Source organism: Emydura macquarii, unplaced genomic scaffold, assembly GCF_026122565.2.
Source record: "Emydura macquarii macquarii isolate MOO-44397 ecotype Brisbane River unplaced genomic scaffold, CSIRO-AGI_Emac_v2 contig_1713, whole genome shotgun sequence".
Lineage (NCBI taxonomy): Eukaryota > Metazoa > Chordata > Testudines > Chelidae > Emydura > Emydura macquarii.
In genome coordinates, this window is record NW_027131850.1 from 1,525,011 (window position 1) to 1,548,987 (window position 23,977).

Genomic DNA, 23,977 nt, shown 5'->3' on the forward strand with positions numbered 1-23,977 from the left:
GAGAGAAAAAAGGTAGAAGAGTCTTGTGACCCTTCTGTGCCTAGGGTAGCCACCTGAAAATGCCAAGGTCAGGGCAGGCTGCGAAAGGAGAGCAGATTCTCCCAGTACTGGTGGGTGGCAGTGAAGCCAGTGCTTTTGATTTCCCCACACTGGTTATCAAGAAGCCAGTATACAAATACACACAGCCCCCTTTACTGCATTTCAGTCTCTGGCTCCCAATCAGCCACTAGGTCCAGTGAAGAGACCAGTTATTTAAATTCTATGCTCTTTACTAAAAAGGTTCCCTCTGACTCCAAAGGGTCAGCCACAGTACCAGATCAATATACGTTTGGATCTTACCACGCTGCCAGCCAATCCTTTAGTAACTAAAACTAAAGTTTTATTATAAAAAGAAAGGAACAAACAATAAGAGAAATGTTAAAATATTAAAGTAATCAGATACATATAAATGATTTGAAAGTCCATATACATCAGGTTCCCAAAAGAATTGTGGAGTTTGCAGGCTTGTATAGTCCCTCTGGTATACATCCAGTACTTGGATGGGTCTCAGTCCTTTGTTTCATATCTTCAGTTCAGTTGTAGATGAGCTGATCTAGAGGTAGGTTGGTAGCTGAAGCTGAGTTCTGACTGAAGAACAAATGGATTCCCAGGCCTCTGCCTTATATATCCTTTGGCCCCTGCCATGCTGTTGGTGGAATTTTACAGGAAGCAAAATGGAGTTCCGAGTCACATGAGCAGGTCCTGGTGACTCATCAGGTATACCTCTGGCTTTCCCCCCTGGGCCATTAAGCAGGCTATTGTTCTGCCGCCACCCTGTCTAGGGCCGCCACCCTGTCTAGGGTGTGTCTCAGATAGCACAATTTGAAATACAGATATATCAAATATATCCATAACTTCCATCACACATATAACACATGAACATAAGTATTATCATCTTACTTAGCATATTATAGGCTTTCTAACAGTACCTGACATGGCATGTCTTACATGAATTATTATGATTTTTGACATACTGATGTCACACAATATAATAAATGCCCCCCCCCCCCCTTTTCAATCCAGCCAGCATGATACCCCCCAACGCGAGACTGGTGTAGAAGGGAGTAATCAGAGCTCTTGAATACACCTCAAGGGCAACCCTGATTCAGCCAGCATGACAAGTCTGAATAATTTTGTTTTAAAAATGGACTGTTTTAAAAAGGATTAATTCATAAGTTCTTGCCTTACAAATTTGGCTTTTGGGTCTCCAGTAGTTATACTGAATGGCTGAGAGCTCTTCAGCTTGAGGCAATTGGCTTCTGACTTTTAGCAATTCTGAGTTCTCAGAACTGCAACTAAACAGAATGGAGACTCGGGATACTCAGCATGTCCAGTGGCAAGGCTGTGTGGATTGCAAGAATGAGGACAGGATGGGAGTCGGGAGGGTCTGAGTTTTAGTCCTGGCTCTGCCATTGACTGACTGTGTGGACTTGGGCCAGTCACTTTGTCTTCCTCTCTATTTGCCCATCTGTAAACTAGGCATAACAACATTACCCACTTGCCTTCCAGGGTGAGTGGATTGATTGATGGCTGTAAAGTCCTTTGAACCTAAACAATAATTTTATAGAACCTTACATTATTTGCATTCCTGTAGTGTCTAAAAACCCAACTATGATTGGAATGGCTTTGTGCAAGGTACTGTACAAATACATAGCATGAGACAGTTCCTGTCCTGAAAAGTCAGTCCCAAGGTCTTTCAAATATAGTGCAATCAATGAGGCATTAAAATTAGTGTAGACTCCTGCAAATTTTGCCTTTAATCGTTCTGTGCCTTAGTTCCCCATCTGTAAAACTATATCTTGTAGGGGAGGTTGTAAAGATAAAGATACATTAATTATATTTGAAGCTTAGGTAGTATGTTGAAGAGCACTGTAGAAAAGCCCCATAGGTGATAATTTCATATTCAGTGCAGGATTCAGATGGTGTTCAATGAATGAAGCCTGGTGTCGCTTCATTGAATGGTGGGGATAAAAAGAAGTATTGAACATGTTCATTCTTTGAGCCCTGTCCATCCTGTGCACGGAATGAGGCAGGGTTCTATGATATAACTAGTATGTGATCATGTAATTAAAAACTATTTCATAATGCATACACACAAGAAGGCAGAGTTAAGGTTACACAAGGCCGCCTTAAATCTGGAATTTTTTAACTTTTAAGTGCTTGACTTTGCAGCCTTAAATTTCTTTGTACTGGAGATTTCTTGCCTGTAATTTAAACAACTTGGTATTTGATCCAGTAACTTCAGATCTTGAATAAGAAAGTTTCACAGGAGCTATGTGTGAATGCAGATCTGTGGAGCCTGTTGTGTGGACATTTTAAATTTCCAAGTGCAAAGGGGCCATGCACGTGGACCAAGCATAGAAACAGCGAGTTCCAAAAGAACTTGAAAGTTTGAGCAATTGAAAGAGGGGAGTTAACGTGAACATTAGCAGTAGGATCTCTCAACTACAGTTATATCAATATACATATGTATAAACTGTATATAATTTGAGCTGCATTATTATTTAAATCGGGAGGATGTCAGCTAGACCACATCAAAAGAATTGGGAGAATTTCTGTGTATAGAGTGGAGCGTTTTCTGTGCTGCTGTAGCCTTTTTAAAAAAGATTTGTTGTTTTACTGGGACTGTACATGCTGTTACCCTCGCTCCTGCTAAAATATTGCTGCTTTAATCTTGTACCTTCCAAGCCAACAGAAACTTTTTGCTCTTGTTCATGGATAACATACTATGTCAAGAAGATCTGACATATGGTTGGAGTCTAAGTCCTGTATCGGATCCACTTTAGTTAAAGAGTAATGTTTGTTCAGATGATACTGTGAGGCTTAACACTGACAATTTTTCCAGCTTTGTTTGAAGGAAAATAGATCGTTGCCCTGATAATATAAGTTACCGGTCACCATAGTTATGCATAATATCATTGTAATATGATGCAAAACACGTGTCTTTGAAATATAAACGGAAGCTTCTCTACCAGTGAGCTGCATGAAAGTCCTGTAAAAAATGGACTTTGGCTATTTCAAACTTTATCCAAACTTGAATTTGACATGACAGCTGGTTTCACCAGGGGTCATATTTTGATTATGCTTAAATGATAGATATATTGTTGTTGTGGTTTAGTTGTTTTAGGTAATTAGCATTCAGTGCTACAGTTCTCTAGACGTGTGTCTCAGTTCCTAGTTATAATGATCCGAGCAGGAGTATTGTGATACTGAGTTGAAAATGGAAGATGTACCAGGCAATGATGATTGTTGGGAAAGCTGCTTTTCTTCTACTTGACATCATAAGATAAGGCTGCTTTAATTCAATTTACTGGGAACTGTGTTTTTAAAAAAGCCATGAACAAATGCACTTCCCTTCTTACCGTGCAACGTGTGAAATTCGCTCCACTTGCTGGAAGCCTGCACATCCCATTCCTGAACGGATGGAATGCAGAGAAATCACATTCATCCCACCCTCCCTAACCGAGGGCCAGGGTTTGCAGCTGCTGCCGAGCCCACTGCAGCTGCTGTTCTAGCATATGGTTTGTTAGCCCCTCCGTATCGGTGCTCGGGCCCTTCGGGTATGTCCACACTACAGTTAGACACCTGCAGCTGGCCTGTGTCAGCTGACTCAGGCTAAGGAGCTGTTTAACTGAGGTGTAGATGTTCCACTCGGGCTGCAGCCTGAGCTCTGGAACCCTCCCACCCTGCAGTGTCCTAGAGCCTGGGCTCTAGGCCGAGCCCAAATGTCTACACTGCAGTTAAACAGCCTCTTAGCCTGAGCCCTGTGAACCTGAATCAGCTGGCTCGGGCCAGCCATGGATTTTTAATTTCAGTGTAGACAGACCCCTAATGTCCATAAACAGGGATCTTCAGCTTGTCTCCTGTTTCATCCTCTAAGTGACCTTCTCTGCCTAGCACAGAGACTAATTCTGTGGTGCCCGGACACCCCTGCACAGCCTCTCAACCGAACAACACCCCAAAAGCCCTTCTCTCCTGCCTTGTGCAGTCCTTATGCAGGATTTAAATTGTAGAGAGGAGTTTGAGCTAGTTCTCCTACAGGGAGAGTACTTCACCCAGTGAAGGTTGTCAAGGGATCACCTAACTGTGTTAAGTGAGGAATAGAGATATATAATATATATGTATATTTTATGTATTAGCATTACAACAATAAATTATGGAACTCTTGTATCCCACAGTGTGGTGTTTTCCTCCAAAATAATAAAGGGGTGAGGGAGAACAGTGCATAGTACAACTGAGGTAAACTTATATTTCTGCTTTACCTAAACACACTTAAAAAATACTTAGCCCTCACATAGTGTTTTATTTTCAAAGCACTGTCCAACAAATAATTACACCCCACCCTCCACCCAGCACTGCTGGATAGGTAAGTATTATATCTGTTTTACAAGTGGGGTTTTACAGAGAGGTGCAGGGACTTGACCAAAATCTCTATAGTCAGTCAGTGGTAAAACTGGGATTAGAATTTGAGGCTGGTAGCCAGAAACTCCTGCACTCAATGAACATGACTCCTCTTGGAGGCAAATCTTTTTAATTATAAAATATGGCACATTTGGCTCACAATGAGTTTCTAAATTATATGGTTTTTTTTTTCTATTCTGATATTCAGCCTAGAAAAGCAAAGATCTCCAAATAAAGTATAAAGTGGTGACTAGTTTGACAGATCTAGTCCAAAATGCAAACGTCTAGATAGGTGTGTAAGTTTAAAAATAAAAAAGCTATAGCTTTTAAAAAAGAACAACAAAACAGAATAAGAGATCAGTTGCCTTACCTTTCAGAGGCTTTGTCTCTGTAGCTGATGTTGATAAAGCTATTTTCAGCCATTAGCAAGGGCCAGAATCTCGCTGGAGGCCACAGAGAGTATCACAGGGGAAAAGGAAGCACCGCACACCTCTCTAGTGATGAGATCCTTGGGCTATCTCAGGAAACTCTCAGATAGACTCCAACGGAAAGATGGTCCAATTTTCCTGAGTTAGAAGAATGGTGGCTTGTGCTCTGAAGTTTTGAGAATGGCGATGGGGAAGAAAGGGTGGTGTAAAAAAAAAAAATTAAATGGGGGCCCCCCCCAGAATGCTCTTCTGGGAAGATGCACAATTCAGTCTTTGGGGAGTGTAACAAGCTGATCCACTCACTACACTTGGCCTTCAAAAAGCAAAATACATTTTGTTTTTAATATATTTTGTTGTCTGTTCTTGAAGATTTTTACAGCCTGATTTCTCTTCTTGTGTTTAACCTTATTCAAGGTCTAGACTTAAAACCAGTGGCAGTCATGTCATCTTACAGGAAACTTATTTAAAGCGCACAAGAAATCAGCAGTTATTATTCCTTCAAAAGTGTGTTAAGCATCTTCAGAAAAGCAAGTCAAGTCCCAGTCCTAAGAGCTTACAGTCTACATCTCATGTCACAACAAGTGAATCATACAACGACAATAGAAGTGGGAAAGGGAAAGAGAAGCATTACTATAATATTAGATTGATCTTTATAAATTAAAAATACTGCTATTGTGAATTCATAAATCTCTCAAAATAATGCCTTGACGCTTATGAGAAAATTGGAGACCAGTAAGTAATGATTTTGTGTAAAAAATCTCTGAAATAATCAGCTTTCATTAAAATCAAGAAATATCTTAAGAATATGTGCTTTAAAAATATTTTCATTAGCCCAGTTTTAGTGGGCTGAGGAGTGAGGATTCCTGGTTTGGGAGGAAGCTTGATTGAATATTGCAAGGTAATAGCTAATTGTGATATTAACTGCCAGAAAGTTGTTGGCAGGAACAGTAAATTCTTGTCTTGTTAACAAAATGTGCAAGTCGAGTACAGCAGTATATAAATGCTGCTGTATTGCTCAAAAACTATAATGTGGGTGATAAATTCTTTAATATAACCACAGTGTATAACTGGATTTATACCATATTAACCCCTTTTTGTACTGTAGCCTAGTTAATTCTAGTCCAGTAATGGCAGTAAAGTTTGAATGTCGCATATGGTAATAGATGGATCTGTGTTCCCTGTGCTGTGATGAATGGAGGGGGAACAAAGAAGAGGTAGAAAAGCTTTGTCTGCTCCCTGAAAGGAGGGAGTGGTAACTCCGTTTTAACTCTGCGGGATCGTAGCTCTGTGGCTGGGGTGGAGCAGGGCTGAGTGGGCTAAAGGGATTCTGAGCAAGGTATTGGCCACTTTCAGTAGGAACTGGTAGTATCTGCTAAAACAAATACCGCTCCTTCAGCGTTTACTGCTTGTTCTGTGTTTGGATCCCCTTGCCCCAACAGGGGATTTTGTATGGGTGGATCAGTGTTCCAGCCACGAAGGGAAGCCACGAGCACTGTCGGGAAGGCTTCTCCACAGGGTTTACATGTGAATCCAACCCAGTGCCCACCCCACTCCTGAAGGGATGCATAAGTAGAAAATTCAGCAAAGTTTCTGATGCAACAGTTCCATACCCACTTTCCTTGTAGATTTAATGATATAACCTATAGTGTTGCCTTCACAAGACTTCATAGGGAGACCTGTAAGGTGATTAAATTACCTTGTATAGAGAAACATACTCACAGTCTAAATACCCAAAAGTAATATAATAAATATCAATGAATTTTCAACTTAAATTGCAACAAGATCACTTTGCATCATTTCATGTGGCATCATTTTAAGAATAATAAAAACTGTAATAATGTGCGAATCACTGAAGTAGATAAAATCAAGTCCTCATTCCACCCCAGAGGCTGGTTTTGGTGATGTGCTGAATGTTTAAGCTGCTATCTGAATAAAACTATATTTTGTCTGAACATAACAACTGGAACTTAATTCTGAATATACAGAACAAGGGTGTACAAATCATGGTTTGAATAAATGAAGTTATGTATAAGGGAACTCATTTCTCTAAATATTAGATAAGAGAGTCACTTGAGTTACAGGAGCTTGATTTCTCACACAGCTGTTTCTGAACCATTCTAACATAATTAGTTCAAACCCAAATTACACTTGTTCAATCTCTCCTCCCCTCTACCTTTGGTTAAACAGGACTCATTTTCTCAGAACAAGCCTATTTATGTTCAGATGATAGGAAACACCTCCCATGGCATATGAACCGCAAAGAGAACTGACATTTTTCAAGTTTTTTTTATTGTAAACTGTCATTTCCCCATGATTCCTATGTTGCCCAAACCTCACATTGTGGGTATTGGATCTGTGTGCTAATTTTGGGGCTAGAACCAGGCCTGTCAGTCATTAGTTCAGTACAAGGCTCATTTGCCAGAGAGCCCCACCACAATGATTCTCCAGGCTTCTATTCTTTACACTTCTTTTAAATAAAGGAAATTTAAATTTCCTACCAGCAATGAGTAAAAATGAAACTGTTCAGTCTTCCCCAAGCATGTGCATTGAGACAATTAACTATTCCTGTGGCGAATTATCCCCAGGCATCTAAAGAGATTTGGAAAACAAGAGTTAGCCAAATCTTCTGCACTCTTCTAGCTCTTTGTTGAGGGGAAAAAATGCCTGTCTTGCATTCAGAGAAAACCAGCAAGTCAGAAAGGGCTCCTCCTAAATTCCACTTCACCACCTATAACGAAGTGTTACTGTTAACTTCTCTTTGGGATCTGTTCAGCCCTACAGACAGCCAGCATGATGGGAAGGCTCCCCTTGGGTGCCTGTTTAAATAATAGGCCATGGCAAATTAAAAGGTGGCAGAGGAACTACCAATAGCACTGAGGCCTCAACAATAGAGCAAAATGCCTCTTCCATGACTGTCTGCAGGAGGTATATTGTAGAAAAGTACCCACAGAGAGGCTGAAATGTTTGGCTTTTTCTCAACCCAGCTGCCTCCAAAATGGTGGATATTGAACAAGCCATTTCTCCAAAGCAGCAGGAGAAAGTGAAACAAGCCAGCATCACCATCCTCTTTTCTCTGAAAAAACAGTCTCCCCTTCCCTGCACAAGTGCAGCTTGCAGAGATTCTCCACAGCTTTGACTCATGTATCAAATCCATAACTCCAAGACCAAGGAAGGCAAGCTGGGGAAAATACTAATCCTCCAATATACCAAGGTATGCCACATCCTTGAACCAAATCTTGATATAATGGTGCTTGCCAGTTACCCACCAGTCCTAAATCTCTTTTTCCAGGGGGAAAAAAAAGTTGGTAGCTATTAATCTCTGTTTTATACACCAATAAAACCTTAGCCTTCCTTTAGAGTTGACTATAATTGTCAGGATTAGTCGCCATTGCTGACTTTAGATCAGGGCCTGATGGTGTCACATTCCAGGGTGCAGTCTACACCAGTGAGGGGTTTCACCTGCCCCACAATCTTGGGTGCCTCACAATACTTTGCTGCTGTAACTCCTAACCAGGTCTACTCACAAACAACCTAACAGCATGCAGGTTACACTCTCAGTGTCTAGGTATAGCTGCAGCCTTGGTCCAGCAACTCTGACCCCAGAAGCCTGTGAGCAACACAGCGGCCACACTCTGGCTTCCACCAGCTTTGGTTATTTACCTGCAGGGTGACCTCAACACATTCCCAGTCCCGAATTTTCCCAAAAAGTGTGTTCTGTTCTGTCCAATCATTTCCTGGACAGTTCAGATATTAAAGGTCCATTGCCCCTGTAAAGAGTCAATATTCTCAATAGTTTGCTACTTTAACTGGAGTTACCAAACAGCTCATTTTAAACTCAACACTGTATTAGTCTAGATTAAAAATAAAAAGGTCTATTTAATTACAAAGAGAGAGGTTTTAAGTTAGTACAAGTGTTAGGTATTAAAGTCAGAAATGGTTACAAGAGAAATAAAGGTAAAACACTTTGCAGTAGCTAAAACTTAATAAGCTAGACTTGGTTCAAGATAAAATCCTTACCATGTGTCCCAGCAATATAGCTGACCAAGTTCTCAGGTCAGGATCTCCCCTGAAAGTCAACAGGCTAGTTCCTGTGTCATCTTAGGTGAAAAAGAGAGAGCAAGCACAAGCGTGGGGTGTTTTTGTCCCTTGATATTTATAGTCCATTGAAATGCATTTTCTGCAGGTTACCCCTAGATCAAGTTCATTCCAGCTGTGAGGATGGAGACATGGAGTCTCATGGCAAAAGGGGTTCCATGCTATTGTTTGCTAAAATGCAGATCAATCTGTTCCTGCCCCCTTCTTTGCCAAAGAATGGCTTCTTGATAGATAATTGCCAATCAATTTTGATGACCCCTGGCTAGAGGCATTGGCTTGTCCTTTATCTTTGAGAAACAGGTTTACCCCCTCACCAGGCTTGTCTGGTAAACATATTTTAGTCCATAATTTCAGTTTATGTTCATAACTCTCGATACTCATTTTGTACATACATTACACAAGAACATTAATGATCCAGTGTGGTGGTAATTTTTAAATGATACCTCACAAGACAAATTTTGCACAAAGATTGTTAAAATAATGTGTACAATGTGGATACAGAGGTGCTTAGGAACTCAGATGGATACTAGGTGGATCTCAGGATTTCAGCCAGCTCCTTTTTATTTTAAGGTAAGTTGCTGATGTGTTTTGAAACTGCCTGTTGAATGGGTCGTCATCATCTAGAACAGCGGTTCTCAACCTTTTTTTCCCCGAGTACCACTCCAGTCAGGTAGAGTCAGGTCAAGTACCGCTTCACCTGACTGTACCTGGCCAGAGTACTACTCGGAAAATAAGCGCAGTTAGCACTTTCAATCAGTACCCTCCGTGGAAACTCTGCAGCCCTTTGCCCGTTTTCGGCGGCGGCAAGGGGGACATGATTCAGCGGGGGGGGGGGGGGGGGGGGGGGGAGCGGCCGCGGCAGCTTTTCACGGCGGCGGGCGGGGGAGCGGGTGGCACCGTTTGTCGGCGGCGGCAGCAGGGTTTCTAGGTGGGGGCGGGGGAGCGGCGGCGGCAGGGTTTCTCGGCGGCGGTGGGGGGGGGGAATCGGCGGCAGCGTTTGTTGGCGGCTGCTGGGGGGGGAAATCGGCGGCGGGCGGGGGAGCGGCGGCAGCAGGGTTTCTCGGCGGCGGGGGAGAGGGGGGGATTTGGCAGCGGAATTGGCGGCGAGGTTTGCCTCGCGTACCACCGAGCCGTCTTCCGCGTACCACTAGTGGTACGCGTACCACCGGTTGAGAACCCCTGATCTAGAAGATGGCCCATCAGTTGGTACTTGATAAAATTGTTCATCGTGGAGTGGTTTGATATGTGTTATCCCTGAAATTTTTCTTTTCAGTGTTGAAGGTATATATGAGGTTTATTGGTAACATCATTTCTAAACATAGGATATGGATAGTGTCCTTGCAATGTGCATCTATTTATCCCTAGTTTTGCTGACTTTGCAATTTAGTGTTTGCTCTGGAGGAATTTGAATTCTATTGCCATCTTGATTAATCATATTGTCTACACTGGGGAAAAGCTGTGCTGCTGGGAAGAGGTGGTCACACTCCCTACTAGGGATGTAAAAATTCATGTAATAAAGAATCCGTTTAAACATTCTAAAAATAGAACGTTTAAATGGTTAACTCAGTAAGGGAGGAGCCGTGCTGGGCTCCGCTCCTCACTGCCAAGCAGAGCTGTCCAGCTGTGGCTCCCTTCTCCTTCTTCCCCCTCCTCCCCCCATTTTAAACAGTAATCTGCTCTTTAAAACGTTTGAATTACCGTTTAAATGTTTGGGCTTTTACATCCCTACTCCCTACCTATTACTTATTTATGGGAACATACTCAATGGTATTGTCCTGTTCAGAATCTCTCTGCATCTCTTCCTGATGCACCTTTTTTCTATAGAATTCCACATATTGAACCAGCAACAGAGGTAGCTTTGGTGAACCATATACTGTGCACAGGTTGCACCTCCACTTATACCAGAAAACCATGCAACAGCAGCATGTTCCCTTGTGCTCTTGAGGCTTAGCTATGCCACTTTCTCTCTTCACAGGCCTTCTCTGCCACTTTCAGCTTGTTCATCATGCAGCAGCACATTTGATCTCTGAGCAATCGTGGTCATATTATTCTCGTCCCAGGTTCTTTACATTGGGTGCGTATAAAGCAGTGTGTTGGCTTTCAGCTGATGCTGTTGATCTTTAGAGCCTTTACCAATGTAGGCTTAGGTTGTATTAAAGTCTCCTTTCAGAGCCTCATTTTGACTAGTATCTGCTCTGACACCACTTTTAGGGACCCTGCCACTTGCTGAGGTTAGGCCTGGGGTGTAGAACTCCCATCCTCTTGACATTTTGTCTCTGTTAATAACTCCCTACTTCAAAAGGATTTTAAAAGGATACTCTGTGTTTTTTGTTTTTTCTTCCCCTCCCCCCATTTTCTCAAGGTGTATTTTTAGTAATACAATGGTTGCCCTCATATTTATTACCTTCCCCTCTCCAGTCACATCATACCTTAACTCTTGTGTTTGGACTCATAAAACTGGTTTAGTTTGAGTTTGAGCAATGGTTTAATCAGCCCTTTCTGAAAGGAAGACTGGCTGGAGTTTTAGCATAATTGTGAAATACTGCAACTTTGAAAGAGGAGTCATGTCTTGCTCTTTTGTTTGGCTGTAAAAAACACAGACTCCTTGCTCTAATGTAAATTCCAGCAGACAAAGGAGTTTTATTTCCTTGTTTATGTCTCTTGCAGCCTATGCACTTTTAAAGATCTTGTATACACATTTGTGGTATACATTTTGGTAGAAGTATTTCAACTACAGGTCACACATACATTTCATTGCTTCTGTAGGCCAATGTCATTTCACACACCAGGAGATCCTGGTTGGTTGCCTGATGGGCTGGCCAGCCAGCCTGATTTCCCAAAAAAAATTTTTTGTCAGGTTCCTGCAGAATGTTTTAGATTTGGATGAAACAACATTTTCTGACTCAATCCTCTCCCCTTCTCCCCATCACCTCCCCCACTAAATATTCTCTCAGAAAATTTCCAAGCAGCTTTGTCCCAAACCTTGTGTGTGTCTCTCTCTTCAACTCCCAGAAGCTCCCCAGCGAGATAATTATAGGAGAGGTAAATCAGCCAGTTACTTGATTTTAATGGAAATTGGTCATTTCCAATTGTCACAAAAATCGGTAGGGTTCTTCCCATTGATACCCGTGGAATTGATCAGATGGGATCTTTAAAAATTATCATTGTACAGAGAGAGAAATGTCATTGACTTGACTTCGCTGAGCCATTTATTGTTGAGAATTTTTGATGATTTTCTTAACCATGCAGTGTTCTACGGATAGGAACTTCTATACCATAGTAAGAATGACTGACTGGATTCAGAGGGATTCATCCTGCACTTAAATGCATGGCCTGCATCACTATATAGTTGTAAAATCTTCTACTGTTATCATGCATTTTGCATTAACTGCCTTTACAGGCTACACAATGACTGAGGGTAGGGTTGAATCTTCAATTTGTCTTACAAAATGTAGGTAATAGAGTGATTGTCTTGAAACAAGAGGACTGTTTGTGCTTCTATATATTTCCCCAGCTGCAATCTGTTCTTATCCAGGCTGTCTCCAGTATATTGTTGTGAAGTGCTGCAGATGACAAACCTTGATTAAATTTTCAAATCTTCTTGTGTCATTAAAGCCAAAAACAACCAGTCAAAACTATATTTGTATCTACTAATGGGACAGTTACTTTGATTAGACCTTTTATTTATAGTTTAATACTGACTATATATAGCAAACCTGCATTAGGCCAGAAGTTCTTAGAACCTCAAAGCTGTTTCCCAGCTACTACGTTTGTTGTCTTATCCAAATTCTTATTTTAGTTAGCTCTGCAAGTATTGTGTATTTCCACTTTACAGTTTGTATCTCTGACTAATGTTAATTTATCTTCTGCTGTCTTTAGAGAATAGCATTGAAATAATTTTCTGATACTGAAGAAAAACCTGATACGGAAGGCTGTAGAGTTATATGGTTTTCACAGTATTCTAAATAAAACAAACTTAAAGCATATCCTCTCACACACAGATCCATTGAATTGTAAACTTTTAAAATAATAAGATAGGGAAGGGTGTTTTGTTTTGGGGTTTTTTTTTGGCTTTAAATCATAATAGCTGTTAAATAACTGTTGCTTTCTTTCTGGATCAGTTTCTAGTTTTTGAACAATACCTCATATTTGAAGTGGATCTCACACAAAATGGTAGTACAGTATTCTTTTGCTTAAAAGTTCAGTATTTCTAGTAGGCAAATGAGGATTTTTTCAAAGAGAATCTAAAGAACTGGATCTCATTCCAGTTGAACAAGTTTAAAAAAAACCCTTCAGAATTAAGTGGTGTAAAAGTAGCATTATTATTACCAGGATACACTAGTCACAAATGAATCCTTTTTATATACTCTATGGCATTTATATTATTATTTTGTGTTCACTGCTGTAGAAAACAGAGAGATACATAGACTTTATTTGAAGTAGCTTTCAAACTACATAGGCAACCAAATGTAGCCCCAAAATACTCGGGATAACCCAGAGGGTGTTTTTATTATAGGTGGTGTATGGGGAGGGTGAGCTTTTCCATATGTTGACTTCATCGGAGACAGAGGGGAAAGCAAACGCTGAATACTTTAAAACGGAGAGACAGTTTAACTCTCGTTTCTCAAATTGAACTAAATTTGAACAGTTAATACCACCTGAGACTTTGTGTGTAAGAGTTTAGGAACTGGAAGCTAATTTATCCATCAATTACCAGTTTTAGTTAAACGTGAGCACTCCTCTGCAAACACTGAGGCTTATTATTGAAAATCTTGATCTGTCTAGCTCTCTGTGTGGCACACAGCTTACACATTTGAATTTCCAAATTTCTTCCCTGGAGATCTGCACTCAATTTTCTCAATCTCAGTGGGCTCAGGTTGATTCAGATTGGTTTTTCATGCAAGTCTCTGGGCTTTTTCAGTTGCAGGAAAATGCAAGGTAAATCCATCATTTGCTTTCAGTTTCCTACAGGTTAGACATTATGTCTAGTCAAAAATATAAGTTAATATCTCTTCTGCTCCCTCTCCCTCTTCCCAGGTCTGGTTGTGAAAGCCTGGTTGTACGAAAATTTCATTAAAACTTCACCTCAGGATGCCACTGAATTTTACATAGGAACCTTTATGCTAAGGCTGGGAATGTCACATTTAGTCTGTTGTCCAGGGCAAGTTTGTGCAGCATATTTGCCTCATAATTTTCCAACTGTGCCATGCATCAACTCCAGAGAAGTTTCTGGGATCAGTGAGGGCTCTATAAGCTTAGGGCCCAGTCATACAGGATGCTGCCATTTACCTCCATGTGAGTTAAGGCTGTTCAACATCTTGAACGATCAGTGCCCTGATTTGTAAGCTAAGATACAAATAGGATGTTGGTAGTCATTTACTGATTGGTAGGTAGGTGCCTGTGCATACCTGTCCTATCAATTAATTTTACACCAGCAACAGTGATTCTGGAATACTATTTTTGGTTAATTCTCTCCTGTGTTATAAGAGGTTTTACTCCTAGGATATTGACTTGAATTCTTTTACAGACCATATTTTAATACTTTATTTAAATGAGCCACCCAGTGGAACTTTTATATGTTAGCACAAAAATCTCTGCAGAATAATTTTTTTGAAAAGTACTGTGTTTTTTATACATGGCATTTTATCAGAACCTTGCTAATGATGCAAATGTAACAGAAGGCATCTGTTTTCCATTTAATTGAATTTTGTGTAGCAGTAATCAAACAAAAAGAGAGAGAGAAAAGTAATCTGAACAGAAATTGCTTTCTTTCCATCTTGCATCCAAAGATGGAGGAGATTGGGGTGGATTGTTAACTGATATAGCAGAAGTTGCTATATCTTAATCTTCCTGAAAAGTATCTGGTTTTGTCTTTTTAATTTGTGTTTGGATTTGCATTTAGGGGAATTCTTTGTCTCCCAGTAATTTAATATACTTCCATGGTGCTTGTAAACTTGCTTGAAACAGTGTAGAAAAATGTAAAAAACATATATAGTTGTAAGGTTTTTTTGCTTTTTTTTTAACCTTTTGATGCACTTTTTTGCAGCCCATGTCATGATTTTATAATAAAGATCCTCTAACACGTCTGTTTTTTCCCCTTCTTCCCTCTAGAATGCTACAACAAATCTTTTTGTTTTAAAGATATTATTCCCCCTAGAGTTGTGCTTTAAATTGCTTTCCATGCCTAAGCCCTATCAACATATCTGAGATTTCTAGTTTATAATAAAAGCTTACATTTTATTTAGTACCTTTCATGCTGAAGGTTCCCCAAGTACCTACAACTGTTTAAGCACCACTGCCTACAGGTGTCTTTTGGGGGCACCAACCTGCACAAATCACATTGCACAAACACAGTAACCCTTACTGTTACTAAAAGTGCATTGGTTTTTTAATGTTCACACAGGATCTGTTGGGTTTTGGTTTTTTTTTTTTTTTTTAAAAAAGTCTCCTCTGAAATACCTCCACACCCTAAGCTGCATAATACTCTTTTTTTTTTTTGTCTCAGAAAGCTGAAAGTCTAAGTTGGCTTACCTGCAGATCTGTTCTTTCCTTAAACTCTTTGACTGGAACTCTTGTAATAGATTCTGTTTGTTTCTCATGAAGTACCCAGTGTGCTGAAGCTGGTGTTAGTTATGTAGGTAGTGTTCTGTGAGGAATAATTCAATACGGTTTAACAGATTGTTTAGAGAACACAATGCATTAGGGCGCTAGTTTTGTTGTCCTAACAGAGAATTTTTGTTGAGATTTTTTTCTCCAGTGTTGGTCTCTGAGTTGAATAGCTATAGCAGAAGCACCACAAGTTCCGAGTCAGCACTTGACACAATTTCTTTTTAAATCTTCCAGCAAAATACAAATTGGGGTGAAATATTCTCTAGGAGCAGAAACTTACTAAACCTAGATGCCAGTGAGACCCACTAAAGCAGCACGTATGCTTTACATCTGTCTCCAGATCCTCATTAGCTCAACTACAGCAACCGTATCCTGATTATATGCACCTCAAAACGCTACTGCAAAGATCATTTCCCTAACTCATTGCTTTGACTGTCATCCCTCTTCTTGCATACCTTCACTGTCTCTCCTTTCTCTCTCTCATCAAACACAAACTGCTTGTCTTCACTTTCCAAGCCTTTCACTGTTTACATCTGCCTGATCTGTCCATCTCTCGTAGGCTGCCAAGATGTTGACTCCTGCCTCCGTTCTGTAAATGATGCCAGCCTTCATTGCCACCTTGCTAAATATTCAATCAGGCCCCTTCATGCTTTCTCCCTTGTGGCCCTCGTGCTTGCGAGGAGTTCCCCATAAACATCTGCAAAGCAAATTCATTATCCGCCTTCAAATCCCTCCTTAAAACTTTCTTTTGCCATGATGTCTACCAAAAACTTAATAACTGTTAGGCCACTGCTGCATCAATATCACTGCCTAGCCTGCTGACCAGTATAGTCTCACTGTTTCCTAGTGGTCCCCCATCTGTGAGTATTCACTTGTTGTCTTTTGTCTTATGTTTGGATTGTAAGCTCCTCGGGGCAGGACCCTTTTTTTTTGTACTGGGTTTAGTGCCTAGTACAATGGAATCCTGGTCCATAACTGGGGCCCTATGCACTACCTCAACATAAGTAATAAATAATGACTAATAAAATAAGTCTCTTGTAAATTAGTGGCTCTTGTCTAGCCTCCTAAATGTACTGTCCATATCAACTGATGTTCTAGTCTTAATAATGTGTTGATTAATGATGACAGAACAAGATGTCACTTGATGCATGGTATTCTTCATGGAAGTAATATTCCTGTAAAAAATGCAGAAACAGTGCTGTATTTGGCTAAGCTTTTTTTTTTTTTAAATATATGCTACTGCTTTTAAACTGGGAAAGGTGGGTTGTTCTGACTAAATGTTTGACTGTAAAGCATTTTGTTTTCCAGTAAATGCCTTTTTAAAAAAAGTTATGCATATTTGCTACAGTATGAATTCAGTAAATATTTTTTGTGACATTGATATCCTTCCCCCCCTACCCTCCCTCCCCGGGTCTTTCTTTACATTAGTGTGCGGGTGAGTGCGAGGCTGGAGGGTAGGCTGAGGAAAGTTTTCTTAAATCAGTCTATTAAAAATGAGAATGTTAAATCTTGCTTTGAAGTCTAAACATGTCAAAATTGATACCACATTAAAAGGAGAGGACTTCATTAAAATGGTAACTTGTAAATTGCTAAATGTAAATGAGATTTTCTTTACACTTATTTCTTGTTATCTTTAGCACATCAGGTCCACCCATTTGGCCAGGAAGCACCTTTTTCAAGAGAAATGGAGCCCTTCTACAAGGTAGGTCAGATCTATATGCATCTCCTGAATAATTATTCTTACTAACCTATATTTTCACAATGAGCGTAATTTTTGTAATAGTCTTTCTGGGAAAGAAGTTCAAAGTGACTTTGTGGTTTTATTTCTTTTTTACCTGACTCCCTTTATTTCAGATTTCTTTAAATCCTGATTTCATGAAAATAAAAAATTATTACCCCAAAGTGATGTAGATTGTGAAAATTTCTGCTTTCTCCTTCCTCAGATTGATTTGCTTACTATAATTTCTAACAAATTTTTCTTGAGTGAAACACACGGCACAAAATGTCCAAGACTCAATTTAAACTGCATTGATGAAGCAAAATTCTTCCCTGAAAGATAGAGAGGCACTTTCGTTTACTTCCTACCATGCATTCTCTAACTGTGCTGATGCCAAGATGTCTCTTCAAGTGGCCAAGTGTCAACATCACAGTGGGGACAATAATTAGAGGATTTGTGTAAAGAAACCTCACAAGTTAAAGTGTGTTTATTCTTCTTTATGTTTGTACAGGACTTTGGGATTATTTTTGTTTTTATTTCAGTGTGACGTACAATATGAACTAAAACTACGTTGATTTGGGAGTTTAGTTGGTGTTAAGGGAAGGTTTTTGTGAGTTCTATTAGATTTGTATTTTTCATAAAGAATATTTTTGTCTTTGCTGCTGTCTATGTATAACTCCCCTCATTTTTAGAGTTTCTTGGAAACATTAAAAGAAAACTCTGTCCCAAAATTATGTCCATTTGTTTGTTGTGGAAATAACTTGCAAAGTTTTCATATGACTTTTCTGTTTGAGGACAAACTATGAAGTTATAACTTTTGTATTGAGATCAGTCCATGAAGTGTATCAATTTTGGGATCTTACTCCTCAATGTCTGGAAGTTTTATGCATGTAGCTTCCATTATAAATGATGATCCTCCTATCCAGTAATATGTCCCGGAGATCAAGAGGAGAGATTTGACACTGAGGTCAATGGCTCATATGAGGCCACACTCATATATACAGACATAGTCACAAAATAGAAGGGAGTGGAACGTGGCTGCTGTTCTCCCCACAAAGTAGTCAAACTACCACAGTTCAAATGAGAATATTTTTTAGCTAGTTTTCCACATATTTCTAAAGACTTGCATCTTCATTTTTTCCCCTAGTTTCTTTGTTGTAGCATGTTCTGATGTATTTCATTAAAAGCTTCAGGCTGTTCGTTACTTCTAGGAGATAGAACAGCCTACAGAAATTGGATCCTTTAATTTTTGTAAGGACAAGATGGATTTGATGTCTTCATAGACACAAGACCCATATTAGAAGGAACGGGGGGCCGGGAGAGAAGTCTAATATGTTAGAAAAGTTTCTGCTTCACTCATTCAGAGTTTGTCTGGGTTGAGTAAGCTGTTTAGATGGGTCCTTAATGCCATTTTTTGTATTGTTACCTTAGAAAATTAGAAAAATTGTCAAGTTTGGATGGCAAAAATGTTGACCTCCCTTTTCTTATATTACAGGATTCTTATGAAGCCAATATAGCTATTTTGAGTTCCCCACACCTCAGCAGATATTCCAGCCCTTTCTCATTACAAAAAGAGGCAACTGCCTACTGAGTAACAGACTGGCTAGCAAAGCTTTCAGTTGGGCTGGTATTCAGCATCAAATGGAACAAGTTAGCCAATATTCAGTCTCAAAACCATAACATCAGTCTAGGATGGGGGGGATAAAGTATCTGTCTGAGAAGTTTTTTTTAATACTTTATGCTCCAATTTGAAATATTGCAGAGTCAAAAATTCTTTCAAATCTCTGGCTTTATTTTTAAAAAGGGTGCTCTCAGCAGTTGCAAGAAAACATTGCTGCCTTTGTCTTGCTGCTGCTATTGCTGGTCTTTCCAGTCTAATTTTGATGTAAATTGGGAGAGGTGGTTGGAGAGGGATTGCAGATGAGGAAAAGAAAGGGCACAGTGAAGCCCTGCCCCACAGGTAACATTTTAAACCCCCTACTCTGCCAATCCCTATATCCATTTCCTTGGAAATAGGAGAACCAAACATTAGCATGTGAAATTAATTCAGCTGCTAGTTTCTGGTTATGCTTTTGTCTCCAAGGAAGCAAATTTTTGATTGGCAAAAGTAAGATAACAGTAATTTTTTAAAAATACCTTTCTTGATAATCATCTAGTTAAATACAGAGAGAATATTCATTCGATATTACAGAGGATCGTCTAAAATGACTTCCCCAAAATTTAGTGCACTCTCCATTTCATCTGCATTACTAAAGAAAAGTGTCTTTGGTTTTGGGGAGCTAAAGAGAAGGTAACTTCACTGTGTAACTAACTCTTCTTAGCTGAGAGAGACCAACAGCTCTCCCTGTTTCCATCCACGTTATACATGAATTATTTGGCAAAGCAATTTTAACCCTTATAAAGTCTCCTGCGGGAAAATGATGACTGGGAAACCTGTTATCTGCAGACATCAAAATAGGGGAAAAGAAGAAGAAATAACAGGAGTTGAAATTGAAGGCGGGTCTACACTAGAAGTGTTACATCGGCTTGTGCTCCTGTAGCACATCTGGTGAAGACCGTGTATGCTGACGGAAGAGCGCTGTCTCATCGGCAGAATTGCTCCACCTCTGTGAGAGGCAGAAGTTATTTTGGCAGCAACATAGCACCAGTGTGGACAGCACTTAGGTTGCTGTAACTTGCATCGCTCGTGGGGCTGTCTTTTTCAAATCCCGGAGCGATGTAAATTAGATTGACTTAAGCAGTAGTGTATGACTTGCCTTGATCCTGATGTCTTTGATGTGAAAAGAACAGAAGATTAATCCTCTTCTGGCTTTCTTCCCCGCACCTTGTCCAGAAGCATTAGTTCATCTCCCAAAATTGCTATGATGTTGTTTGTTAACTTCCCTGGGTATAAGATGGCTGCATCAGTTTCTTCTTTAGGGAGCTCTATGTTATTTGATTCCTGACATAGCTCTACAACTTGGGGCCAAAGAAAATGGAAGAAGGAACTTTTTTATTTTTCCTGTTGTACATAGTCCCGCCCCCAGCTACTCCTTAAGAATCTGTCCTTTTTTCCACTATATTGGAGAATTATGGCGATTTTCTCTCCCTTCCCCACGTGAACTCCCATGCCAATCCTAAAACAGCTTTCATAGTACATAGGGTTTTTTTTCCTTATTAGTTTATAAACTTATTGCAAAATTCCCTAATGAAGCCCACTAGGACTGTCTCATCTTATTTTGCAGGATTCCCAGAACTTGTACGTTGTTTGCTCTTAGCTCAGCTTTCCTTTTCCAGTTCCTGTGCTTCATTACACAAGCTGATTTTGTTCCAGATCATCAGCTGTCTCTTTTCAAACCTTCTGTCTGAGTTTTTTTTCATTACCCAGCTGTTTTTAATCCATCCATCTTTATTAAAATAACGTTCAACTTTAGTTTATAGGAATTAGTGATTACTTCCTGCCATCCATTTTATGGCGGAAAAAAAAATCCTCAGAGGCATGAACACACTTTGCCTGTTCTTGTCTGGGGCATCAGTGCCAGGTGAAAATGGGGAGGTTACAAGTATCAAGGGTTTGAGGCTAATGCATTGTGTTTAAACCAAGTCAGGTATATCTCTCTGTGATGTACTTGGGCATTCTCAGTCCACATCCCAGTCTCGGGAGCACAAGTGTTCAGAGATCAAGTTACTTGCCAATTGGCTGCTTGCAGCATTGCTACTAAACTATCTTAGTGAGTGCTGTCCTCACGTGCTTTCTGTCCACCCTGCCAATGCGAAACCTTGGCTCAAAATACTTTAAAAAAAATAAAATAAAATAAAAATAAGGCTTCATCTTATCCCTCTCAGCTATAGTTGGCAGTGATGTGGAAATACTTATCTGCAGATTTCGACTGCTGGCTGACTACCCATCTCTAAATTGGACAAAAACTGAGATAAAATTAAAAATCTATGGAAGCCAAAAATCTCAACTTTTAAATTCTCTTTAATTTTGAAATACTAAAGTTCAAACTTTTTAAAATGACCCACTCCTTCTTAATTTCCCTCATTTATAAAAATAAAGAAGCCACTTAGGCTTCTGCTGCAGGCTTTTATTAAAAAGTTTTATATTTTCAAAATGTTTTGGAAACTTGAACACCTCTCATGTCTTCCTGTATTGGCTATGTGCATTGGAGTGGTGAAGAAGTGCACTCAGCTAGTTAACAGGTATAACCACATTCTTTATCCCATAGTCTAATTTCTGATGTCTGTACAAGAAAGAATTTCTCTGCTAATTCTGCTCAGTGTAATGGCATTTGAAAGCCAGTTACCTGTAAATATGTAATAAAGTCTTGGTGTGTTTTTGATTTAAGTGAATCAGTGACCTTGAAAATGCCTGTCTGTGGTCCTGTGTTCTCTTCAGTCAATAGGACTGGAGCATTCAAGCAAACTGAAGGCAGTCTCACTTATCTTTGAAGTCACAATCCCTTTTCCCTCCTCCTCCCAGCGAAGGATTTAGGGAGACAAATCTCATCCCCCTTCTATCCTCATGGTAGAGAAGTAGAGAGGGGAAATCCATGTGCCTTTTTTGATGTCACTTTTCTAGCAGTGAGGCGAGAAGAAGGAAGGATGTTCCTAATAACTTGTCTGCACATACAGATTACACTGCTCTACCTATATCAGTACAGTTAAAATGGTGTAACTCCTCCCTCCTCCCCCATTGTGGATGCAGTTACACCAATATAAAGGTGCTTTATACTGGTATAGTTTATTCCCTTAAGGGAGGATGCATAAGGCATATTTATACCGATATATAATTGCATCCATACTAGGGGGGGTTGCAATATCCTAACTATTTTGTTAAAGAAGTCATTCCCCTAATTGAAACAGTTAAATTGATGCAAAAATTGTGTTTAGACCAGACCCAAGGGATTAAGCACATCTAAAGATGGGCTATCAGTTTTCTTGTGTGTGCACACTCGCACTTACACAGATATTTTTTCCTCACCCATGCACCTCCCAGAAACCGTGAAATAATCAAACAATACATGTGAGTGTAGTGCATTAAAATAATGTAATGAAATAAAGGAGCAGAATTGGAGTTTTAAGTTTGAGTGTTTTATTGATAGAATAAATTTGCTTAAAATTAAATAAAAAACGTGGTGGTGGTGTTTTAAAGAATAAATGTAAGGCCATCTGCTTCTCCAAGCCAAAATCCCCAGCATGCTTTTTCTGTTAATATTCTCATTAAAATAAGTATTTCCAGAGAGGACAGGACATCTAACACAGTCCAGTACTTGCTGTCAATACAAGCTATTCGATCAGTCCTTTCTTCTAAGAGATTTCAGTTGTTTATTCTCATTACTTTCAAGATGGGAACCCGTCAAAGGTAGACTTTCAAAGAAGATCACTAATCTATCAAGCCAATTAAAAACTTAAGATGCTTTGTATTCCAATTGCTAGTCACCACTACCAAATACCAAAGGTTCATGCTTGGTCCATCAGTCTTGCAGACCAGATATTCAATTTATGTGCTTTTAAGTGGATACTATTGTCACCACACTGATAAAGAAGGCAGTAATTCTCAGATGAGTTTTTCATTTGGAATTGGTGGGGCTGATAGCTCAAAAAACAAATTTGCAGGTAAGAAACTCCCATGCTCTCCTGTCACCTCAAGATTGAGTGGCTAACACAACAGAGTGCATATTGCTGTTAAATTAGTTTGAGTTGGATCTAATGAGGAAAATAAATATGTAGATAATTTGCCTTAATTTTTAGTGTATTTCAAACAGGTGAGTCATAATTAAAAAGGGAGATCTCCCTGACGGTCTTGGACAGTTGTACAAATCTTCTGTAGAATGTCTTGGGCAAGAAATCTAATCATAAAAAGCAGCAATGTTGTTCATTCTATGTTAAATATATCTTTTTTCACTTGAAGGTCGGAATAGGCTTGCTACCATCAGATGCATATTTGGAGGTTGATTTGTTCTTTGCCAACAAATAAGGATTGGTTTGTACTAAGAACTGCTTGCCTCTGAGATCCCAGTTCAGTTCACCCATGCTTTGTTTTTCAACAACACAACAATTTACTTTTCCATTTCACTGTCTTCTCTTTTATGCTTTTACCTCTCATTTTTAGTCAGTTGAACCTGTGGTAACATATATGCTTTGTTACATCTTTAAATATGTATTGTTGTTCTTGATGTGGCCTTTTTTTGTTTACCAACCTAAATTAAGAAGGAGAGGTGTTACACTCCTTGTCATAATAACTTTTTTTAGTCACATCACATTATTATTTAGACTGGGATTTTTTATTTCTTTGATTGTAAAGGGTCACTCTTCGGGTGTTTCCTTCAAGGAATATAAATCACATGCAGAGTCTGTGGAGCTTGAATATTTGAATAGCTTATTATTTATTACGAGCCTTAAGAAGATTTGCAAAGGTGTCACGTTGAAGGCATAAAATGAAGTCAGTGGAGTTTCACAAGTGTCACTGAGGGTATAATTTGAACTGCAGAAACCTCTTTTATGGGGGCAGACGGAAAGAATCTAGCTGGACAGTTAGAATCCAGGGGATATTTGTAGGACTTAAAGTTTTGGGTGAAGAGGGTGTGAGAGAGAGAGAGATTGAAATTTTCCCATTTTGAATAAATATGATATTGACATCAGAGTGATACATGGGATCCCACAATGATCCTTTTACAACAACACTTTTTTAGGGTAGTGATACACT

At 39.5% G+C, this 23,977-nt stretch overlaps 1 protein-coding gene across 3 annotated transcripts in view; it reads left to right on the forward strand.

Annotated features, from left to right (window-relative positions):
* FOXN3 (forkhead box N3) overlaps nt 1–23,977 on the forward strand; it is a 292,978-nt gene that overhangs the window by 185,090 nt on the left and 83,911 nt on the right. For all 3 annotated transcript variants that reach the window (XM_067556333.1, XM_067556332.1, XM_067556334.1), the window contains exon 4: nt 17,210–17,274. In XM_067556333.1, coding sequence (XP_067412434.1) covers nt 17,210–17,274 — 65 coding nt within the window. The remainder of the gene's footprint in view (nt 1–17,209; nt 17,275–23,977) is intronic.